The sequence below is a fragment of the Coregonus lavaretus genome (assembly GCF_964263955.1).
Source record: "Coregonus lavaretus genome assembly, chromosome: 26".
Classification (NCBI taxonomy): domain Eukaryota; kingdom Metazoa; phylum Chordata; class Actinopteri; order Salmoniformes; family Salmonidae; genus Coregonus; species Coregonus lavaretus.
The window spans coordinates 41177057-41187056 of NC_140013.1; the positions used below are offsets into that span (position 1 = coordinate 41177057).

Consider the following 10000-nt stretch of genomic DNA (forward strand, 5'->3'; position numbering starts at 1 on the left):
CGGCACGTCTTGCTCTTCATTGTAATCAGAGGGCTGATATAAATACTATGCATGACAGTCTCTCTTGGCTAAGAGTTGAGGAGAGACTGACTGCATCACTTCTCCAAATTGTTTGCATAGTCAACTTAAACACAGCTCTGACACAAACACTTACCCCACCAGACATGTCACCAGGGGTCTTTTCACAGTCCCCAAATCCAGAACAAATTCAAGAAAGCGTACAGTATTATATAGAACCATTATTGCATGGAACTCCATTCCATCTCATATTGCTCAAATGAACAGCAAACTTGGATTCAAAAAACAGATTACACAACACCTCACGGCACAACGCCGCTCCCCTATTTGGCCTAGATACAATATTTGTTGTTTATGTATTGATACACTATATATAGAAAAGTATGTGGACACCCCTTCAAATTAGTGAATTGCTGACAGGTGTATAAAACGAGCACACAGCCATGCAATCTCCATAGCGGAACATTGGCAGTAGAATGGCCTTACTAAAGAGCTCTGTGACCTTCAACGTGGCACCGTCATAGGACGCCACCTTTCCAACAAGTCAGTTCGTCAAATTTCTGCCCTGATAGAGCTCCCCGGTCAACTGTAAGTGCTGTTATTGTGAAGTGGAAACGTCTAGGAGCAACAACGGCTCAGCCGCGAAGTGGTAGGCCACACAAGCTCACAGAACGGGACCGGCGAGTGCTGAAGCGCGTAGCGCGTAAAAATTATCTGTCCTCGGTTGCAACACTCACTACCAAGTTCCAAACTGCCTCTGGAAGCAACGTCAGCACAATAACTGTTTGTCAGGAGCTTCATGAAATGGGTTTCCATGGCAGAGCAGCCGCACACAAGCCTAAGATCACCATGCGCAGTGCCAAGCGTCGGCTGGAGTGGTGTAATGGAAACGCGTTCTCTGGAGTGATGAATCCCGCTTCACCATCTGGCAGTCCGATGGACAAATCTGGGTTTTGGCGGATGCCAGCAGAACGCTACTTTCAGCATGACAATGCCCCCGTGCACAAAGCGAGGTCCATACAGAATTGGTTTGTCGAGATCGGTGTGGAAGAACTTGACTGGCATGCACAGAGCCCTGACCTCAACCTCATCGAATACCTTTGGGATGAATTGGAACGCCAACTGCGAGCCTAACTGCCCAACATCAGTGCCCGACCTCACTAATGCTCTTGTGGCAGAAAGGAAGCCAGTCCCCGCTGCAATGTTCCAACATCTAGTGGAAAGCCTTCCCAGAAGAGTGGAGGCTGTTATAGCAGCAAAGGGGGGACCAACTCCATATTAATGCTCATGATTTTGGAATGAGATGTTTGATGAGCAGGTGTCCGCATACTTTTGGTCATGTAGTGCGTGTAGGCTATGTGTGCTGTTTTAAATGTATGTAGTTCTATATATATGTACTTCTGTCCTTGAGCTGCCCTTGTCTATTAATGTTCTGTATTATGTCATGTTTCATGTTCTGTGTGGACCCCAGGAAGAGTAGCTGCCGCTTTCGCAACAGCTAATGGGGATCCTAATAAAATACCAAATACTAAAATGCCTGTCTGTCTTCCTCCTCCATGTGGGAATAGAGTAAGAGATGACAGAGATGACAGGCGGTATCTGGTTCACTGGTGTAGAATGGAAAGTAAAAGGACAGGAAATAGATCTATATTGGTCTTGGATGTACTGAACACACAAACCTAAAATAAGTAGAGTGGTGACTGTGGGTGACTGTGGGTGACTGTGAGTGACTGTGAGTGACTGTAGATGTATATCTGCGTGCATGGAACTGTGTGTCCTTAGGGAGGGTCAACCAGGAAGCTGCATTTCTCCTCAGTGCGGTTCTGTGTGTGTGTGTGTGTGTGTGTGTGTGTGTGTGTGTGTGTGTGTGCATGCAACTACGTGTGTGTGCATGTGCGTCCTTACCGGTGGTGCAGCCAGCCAACCGTACTTGTCCTCAGTGCGGTTCATGTCCCGGTCAAAGTTATAGAGCTGTCTGTAGCGGAGGTGGTCAGCGTCCAGCAGATTATACTGACGTCTGGCATAGTGGTAGCTCTCATCATTACCCTTCCTAGGGAAGTCCAGCCACTCTGGGTGGCCAAACTCATTACCTGAAGAAAATACAGAAAATCATTTTAGGATGAAGAAAAGACAGGGAATGTTTAAAGGGGGCAATCTGAGAATGGTACATCCATTTTTGAACGTTTAAATTAATTATAGAGCCATTGATTCTTGAAGAATATAATTTATAAATGCCTCATGAGTTTATTTAAACTGTTTTACCCTATCATAACCCAAAATAGAAGCATTAACCCATAAGAGTCATAAGAAGGAATTGTTTTAATAAGGTCATCCCATGGATCATTTAGCTATTTGATTTGGAATTTTAAGACCCCTTGAAGTATCCAAAACATATATACAGAGCATTTGGAAAGTATTCAGACCTCTTGACTTATTCCACATGTTTTGTACGTTACAGCCTTATTCTAAAATTAATTATATAAATGTTTTTCCTCATCAATCTACACACAATACCCCATAATGAAAAAGCGAAAACACGTTTTTAGAAATGTTTGTAAAAAAAAATAGAAATATCTTATTTACATAAGTATTCAGACCCTTTGCTATGAGACTCGAAATTGAACTCAGGTGCATCCTGTTTCCATTGATCATCTTTGAGATGTTTCTACAACTTGATTGGAGGCCCCGTGTAGCTCAGTTGGTAGAGCATGGCGTTTGCAACGCCAGGGTTGTGGGTTCGATTCCCACGGGGGGCCAGTATGAAAAAATAAAATAATGTATGCACTCACTAACTGTAAATCGCTCTGGATAAGAGTGTCTGCTAAAATGACTAAAATGTTTTAAAAAATGTTAAAATGTAAATTCGATTTATTGGACATGATTTGGAAAGGCACAAACCTGTCTATATAACGTCCCACAGTTGACAGTGCATGTCAGAGCAAAAACCAAGCCATGAGGTCGAAGGAATTGTCTGTAGAGAGCAGAGACAGGATTGTGTTGATGCACAGATCTGGGGAAGGGTACCAAAAATTGTCTGCAGCATTGAAGGTCCCCAAGAACACAGTGGCCTGAATCATTCTTAAATGGAAGAAGTTTGGAACCGCCGAAACTTTTCCTAGTGCTGGCCGCCCAGCCAAACTGAGCAATCGGGGGAGAAGGGCCTTGGTCAGGAAGGTGACCAAGAACCCGATGGTCACTCTGACAGAGCTCTAGAGTTCCTTTGTGGAGATGGGAGAACCTTCCAGAAGGACAACCATCTCTGCAGTACTCCACCAATTACATTTACATTTACGTCATTTAGCAGACACTCTTATCCAGAGCGGCTTACAAATTGGACCAATCAGGCCTTTATGGTAGAGTGGCCAGACGGAAGCCACTCCTCAGTGAAAGGCATATGACAGACCGCTTGGAGTTTGCCAAAAAGGCACCTAAAGACTCTGACCATGAGAAACAAGATTATCTGATGAAACCAATATTGACACTTTGGCCTGAATGCCAAGCGCAACGTCTGGATGAAACCTGGCACCATCCCTACAGTGAAATATGGTGGTGGCAGCATCATGATGTGGGGATGTTTTTCAGAGTCAGGGACTGGGAGACTAGTCAGGATCGAGGGAAAGATGAACGGAGCAAAGTACAGAGAGATCCTTGATGAAAACCTGCTCCAGAGCGCTCAGGACCTCAAACTGGGGCGAAGGTTCACCTTCCAACAGGGCAACGACCCTAAGCACACAGCCAAGACCACAGCCATCTGACCATAACTCTATCCTCCTGATTCCTGCTTATAAGCAAAAACTAAAGCAGGAAGCACCAGTGACTCGGTTAATAAAAAAGTTGTCAGATGATGCAGATGCTAAGCTACAGGACTGTTTTGCTAGCACAGACTGGAACATGTTCCGGGATTCTTCAGATAGCATTGAGGAGTACACCACATCAGCCACTGGCTTCATCAATAAGTGCATCGATGATGTCGTCCCCACAGTGACCGTACATACATTCCCCAACCAGAAGCCATGGATTACAGGCAACATCCGCACTGAGCTAAAGGGTAGAGCTGCCGCTTTCAAGGAGCGGGACTCTAACCCGGACGCTTATAAGAAATCCCGCTATGCCCTCCGACGAACCATCAAACAGGCAAAGAGTCAATACCGGACTAAGATTGAATCGTACTACACCGGCTCTGACACTCGTCGGATGTGGCAGGGCTTGAAAACTATTACAGACTACAAAAGGAAGCACAGCCGCGAGCTGCCCAGTGACACAAGCCTACCAGACGAGCTAAATCACTTCTATGCTCACTTCGAGGCAAGCAACACTGAAGCATGCATGAGAGCACCAGCTGTTCCGGATGACTATGTGATCACGCTCTCCGTAGCCGATGTGAGTAAGACTTTTAAGCAGGTCAACATTCACAAGGCCGCAGGGCAAGACGGATCACCAGGACATGTACTCCGAGCATGTGCTGACAAACTGGCAAGTGTCTTCACTGACATTTTCAACATGTCCCTGACTGAGTCTGTAATACCAACATGTTTCAAGCAGACCACCATAGTCCCTGTGCCCAAGAACACTAAGATAACCTGCCTAAATGACTACCGACCCGTAGCACTCACATCTGTAGCCATGAAGTGCTTTGAAAGGCTGGTCATGGCTCACATCAACACCATTATCCCAGAAACCCTAGACCAACTCCAATTTGCATACCGCCCCAACAGATCCACAGAATATGCAATCTCTATTGCACACTGCCCTTTCCCACCTGGACAAGAGGAACACCTACGTGAGAATGCTGTTAATTGACTACAGTTCAGCGTTCAACAACATAGTGCCCTCAAAGCTCATCACTAAGCTAAGGATCCTGGGACTAAACACCTCCCTCTGCAACTGGATCCTGGACTTCCTGACGGGCCGCCCCCAGGTGGTAAGGGTAGGTAACAACACATCTGCCACGCTGATCCTCAACACGGGGGCCCCTCAGGGGTGCGTGCTCAGTCCCCTCCTGTACTCCCTGTTCATCCATGACTGCATGGCCAGGCACGACTCCAACACCATCATTAAGTTTGCTGACGACACAACAGTGGTAGGCCTGATCACCAACAACGATGAGACAGCCTATAGGGAGGAGGTCCGAGACCTGGCCGTGTGGTGCCAGGTTAACAACCTCTCCCTCAACGTGATCAAGACAAAGGAGATGATTGTGGACTACAGGAAAAAAAAAGAGGACTGAGCATGCCCCCATTCTCATCGACAGCACTGTAGTGGAACAGGTTGAGAGCTTCAAGGTTGAGAACACCAAGACAGTCGTGAAGATGGCACGACAAAGCCTATTCCCCCTCAGGAGACTGAAAATATTTGGCATGGGTCCTCAGATCCTCAAAAAGTTATACAGCTGCACCATCGAGAGCATCCTGACTGGTTGCATCACCGCCTGGTATGGCAACTGTTCGGCCTCCGACCGCAAGGCACTACAGAGGGTAGTGCGTACGGCCCAGTACATTACTGGGGCCAAGCTTCCTGCCATCCAGGACCTCTATACCAGGCGGTGTCAGAGGAAGGCCCTCAAAATTGTCAAAGACTCCAGTCACCCTAGTCATAGACTGTTCTCTCTGCTACCGCACGGCAAGCGGTACCACAACGCCAAGTCTAGGTCGAAAAGGCTTCTCAACAGCTTCTACCCGCAAGCCATAAGACTCCTGAACAGCTAATCATTGCTACCCGGACTATTTGCACTGCCCCCCCACCCCCACCCCCCTCTTTTACGCTGCTGCTACTCTGTTAATTATTTATGCATAGTCACTTTAACTCTACCCACATGTACATATTACCTCAATTACCTCGACTAGCCGGTGCCCCCGCACATTGACTCTGCACCGGTACCCCACTGTATATAGCCTCACTACTGTTATTTTATTTTACTGCTGCTCTTTAGCTATTTGCTTTAATTTTTTTTGCTTAACACTTAAAAAAATAAAAAAATAAAAAAATGCATTGTTGGTTAAGGGCTTGTAAGTAAGCATTTCACTGTAATGTCTACACCTGTTGAATTCGGCGCATGTGGCAAATCAAATCAAATGTGATTTGATTTGATTTGAAGACAACGCAGGAGTGGCTTCGGGAAAAGTCTCTGAATGTCCTTGTGTGGCCCAGCCAAAGCCCGGACTTGAACCCGATCGAACATCTCTGGAAAATAGCTGTGCAGCGACGCTTCCCATCCAACCTGACAGAGCTTGAGAGGATCTGCAGAGAAGAATGGGAGAAACTACCCAAATACAGGTGTGCCAAGCTTGTAGCGTCATACCCAAGAAGAATCGAGGCTGTAATCGCTGCCAAAGGTGCTTCAACAAAGTACTGAGTAAATGGTCTGAATACTTATGTAAATGAATTTCATATATATTTTTTTTTTATACATTTGCAAAAATATTATTATGGGGTATTGTGTGTAGATTGATGAGGGGGAAAAAAATGATTTAATCCATTTTAGAATAAGGCTGTAACGTAACGGGGTATGAATACTTTCCAAATGGACTGTATGTCTGAGAGATATAAGAGAGATCATGAAACTTTTTTGTGTGTTTTGTTATTCATGTTTGTGACCCCTTATTTTTGGCACTAAACACTCTAATCCCAAATCTAAACAAGGGAAGCTTCTACTAAGCTATATAGAATTGCTTTAAGATGTTTATCGTTCAGATTTAAGAAGGTCATACCAAGGATCATTTTGCTATTTTATTTTGAATTTTAAGACCCCTTGAAGTATAAAAAAATATATATTCAAAAATTATTTGATGAAAATTTGAATTTGGCCTTACTGCTATTAACCCATACAAACACATTGAATAACAGTTTCACTACATGGAACAACAGATAGTCCCCCAAAAAATGATCTACAGGAAGTTCGTTCTGAAGTGTCAGTCCTATATCTTAGAGATATAAGAAAGATCAGGAAATATTTGTAATTGTTTTATACATGTATTTAACCCCTTATTTTTGGCACTAAACAGTCTCCATATATACTTCCATTAATTTTTTCAACTGGTACCGGGGGGACCTTCAGACAAGTCTTGTGAGGGCGTCCTAGAGCAAAACAACCGACATCAACGTATTTGTGTGAGTCTCACCTTTCCATTGAGGGTTCATAGTAGTTTGTAGGCCAAACCGTTCGGACGCTACAGACGATTTTGTGAGAAGACCAATTTTCGGAACGTCTCACGTCTGACACTTCTCACCGCAGATGCGGAAGTGCGACATCAGGTGGATGTGGTGGAATGAGACGAATTCAATGCATAAAAACATGTCTCTAGCTTAACCTGACGGATTTTGATGGGGATTTTTATGTTACGCTAATTAGATTTCCGCGGGGGGCGTGGACATCGACCTTAGGGGGAGTTTTTAAACACTATTTTACCCTATCATAACCCAATAGAAGCACTAAACACTATGGATGATTGTTTATTCAATTTGTTTGTATGTATTCGAAGGAATCATCATTAAATACATGTTTAATTGTGTTGTTCTACCTGTATTCACCCAGGTAGCTCTTATTGAGATCTAAAAGTATATTTTTCAATAGACACATCATTAATTAACGTTTAATCCACTATTAAATACTATTGCTGTATACTCTAATCTGAAGTTAATTCCATTTCCAGTTGTACGTCAACATCAAAACAACACAAAGTTCACAGGGGGGGGGGGGGGGTGGGGGGGGGGCACACCTTTTTATCAAGGTAACATGATTTAACATTGAACAACAGTGTTAGTGACAAACCAAGACAAAACTCTCACAAGTTGTCCTCCCCTAACGTGCCCTCACTAGCATCCCCAGAATGATGCCCTCTTTCATGAAGAAAACCACATCAAAGCTTCTGAACCAAAAGGAATCTATTATCTCCATAAAAAGACAGTCAGGGGGGGAAGCTACTGCACAAACCAAACTCCCTGAGCTTTCATTGCAGCCTCAGAGTTTTCCTGCTCCAAATATAAGTTATGCAGAATTAATTCAGGAGCAGGGGATATTTATAACATTTGTTCATAATGGAGAGTTAGAAACAGTTTGAAACTTCAAGATGATTCAGAGGAAAGAAAGAGGAGACTGTAACGCAGAGGCTACGTTCCAAATGGCACCCTATTCCCTATACAGAGTGCACCCTATGGGCCCTGGTCAAAAGTAGTGCACTACATAGGGAATAGGGTGCCATTTTTGACACAGCAACCGAAACAACTCATCAGATTGAAGTGGTTATTAAGAAAAAAGGAGATCATCTTCTAAAGACCTTTTCCTTAACTTTGCCTGAATAACTTTGTTTATTAAAGAATTAAAACAGAATTAGAACAGAATTAGCTGCACATAGAGTAGGCATAATATTCAGTCCTCCTTGCCCTCATACATGTAGAGCTGTGTAAGCCAGAGACAGACAGTCTATAAATGATCTGAGAGGTAGGCCCTGGAGAATGGGTAGAGGGAGGATTGAGAGGAGGAGGAGAGGAGAGAGAGAGGGAGAAGAGGAGGAGGAGGAGGAGGAGGAGGAGAGACAGAGGGAGGGGGAGAGGGAGAGGAGGAGGAGGAGGATTGAGAGGAGAGGAGAGGAGAAGAGAGAGGGAGAGGGAGAGGGAGAGGAGAGACAGAGGGAGAGGAGGAGGAGAGGAGAGACAGAGGGAGAGGAGGAGGAGAGGAGAGACAGAGGGAGAGGAGGAGGAGAGGAGAGACAGAGGGAGAGGAGGAAGAGAGGAGAGACAGAGGGAGAGGAGGAGGAGAGGAGACAGAGGGAGGTAGAGACTAGACAGGTTTAGAAGTGTCTGAATCAATGAAAGCCTGCGTTACTGTATGGAACAACAGCAGCGCCAGGCGACCAGGCAGCCTGTCTGTCATCTAGAGTGATGAGATAATGAATCCGTCATCCGACGGCAAGACAACATCATAAAACAACCGTTGCCATAATTGAATTCCAGGAAGGAGAGAAACATGTTGACAAGAGGAGGGAGGGAGGGAGGGAGGGAGGGAGGGAGGGAGGAGGCATGACAATAGAACTGAAGCTAGTTGTTAATTCAGTAAAGAGGGAAGAGAAGGTGAGTAGAGAGAGAGAGAGAGAGAGAGAGAGAGAGAGAGAGAGAGAGAGAGAGAGAGAGAGAGAGAGAGAGAGAGGGGGAGAGAGAGAGAGAAAGGAGAGGGGGAGAGAGAGAGAGATGAGAGGGGGAGAGAGAGAGAGATGAGAGAGATGAGAGGGGGAGAGAGAGAGATGAGGGGGAGAAAGAGGAGAGGAGAAGAGAAGGGGAGAGGAGAGGAGAGGAGAGATAGAGGAGAAGAGAAGAGAAGGGGAGAGGAGAGGAGAGGAGAGGAGAGGAGAGGAGAGGAGAGGAGAGTGGTGGGCTTGCCTGTGGGGAACAGACAGCCAGTTCTAATGAAATACATTAGCTACCTGTTACAGAAGCTACGGAACAATACTGCCAACCACACACGCACACACACACACACAATTGTCTTTCCCTGTCACACCATCTCTCTACACTAATAACGATCCTCCCACACTGCACAGAAACAGGACAGAAAAAGAAAGATTTTCAACAATGCCAATCAAAAAGGAAGGAGTTCTGTATAGTCTCTGTTTAATCTCTGTATATTCCGCAGAGAGGCCTGTTGTGCATACAGCTAACATCTTAGTACCGTCTCAAAACCAACTATCCTTATTGCAGAAAAGCGAGCAGCACTAAGGTAACGTTAACTAGTAAACTGTGTTCCTACGTACTACTGTGGACAGCAACACTACTACACTCACATAATATAAAACCTTGTCCGAGTCCAAAATGGCACCCTAGTCCCTACACAGTGCACTACTTTAGACCAGGGCCCATATGTAGGGAATAGGGTGCCATTTTGGACTAAACCCTTGTTTCTGTGGTGCCTGTACTGTACTGTGTGTAAATAACAGCTTGTAGCTTGGTGGCTGCTTGACTTAGGATTGAACCTGTTATAAAGACGGAGAAT

The 10000-nt window shown here is 45.1% G+C and overlaps 1 protein-coding gene across 1 annotated transcript in view; it reads right to left on the reverse strand.

The window, feature by feature from the left end:
• Positions 1 to 10000, reverse strand: part of gbe1b (glucan (1,4-alpha-), branching enzyme 1b) — a 250919-nt gene that overhangs the window by 65073 nt on the left and 175846 nt on the right. The window contains exon 13 of the mRNA XM_084143478.1: positions 1924 to 2108. Within this exon, the coding sequence (XP_083999604.1) occupies positions 1924 to 2108 (185 nt within the window). The remainder of the gene's footprint in view (positions 1 to 1923; positions 2109 to 10000) is intronic.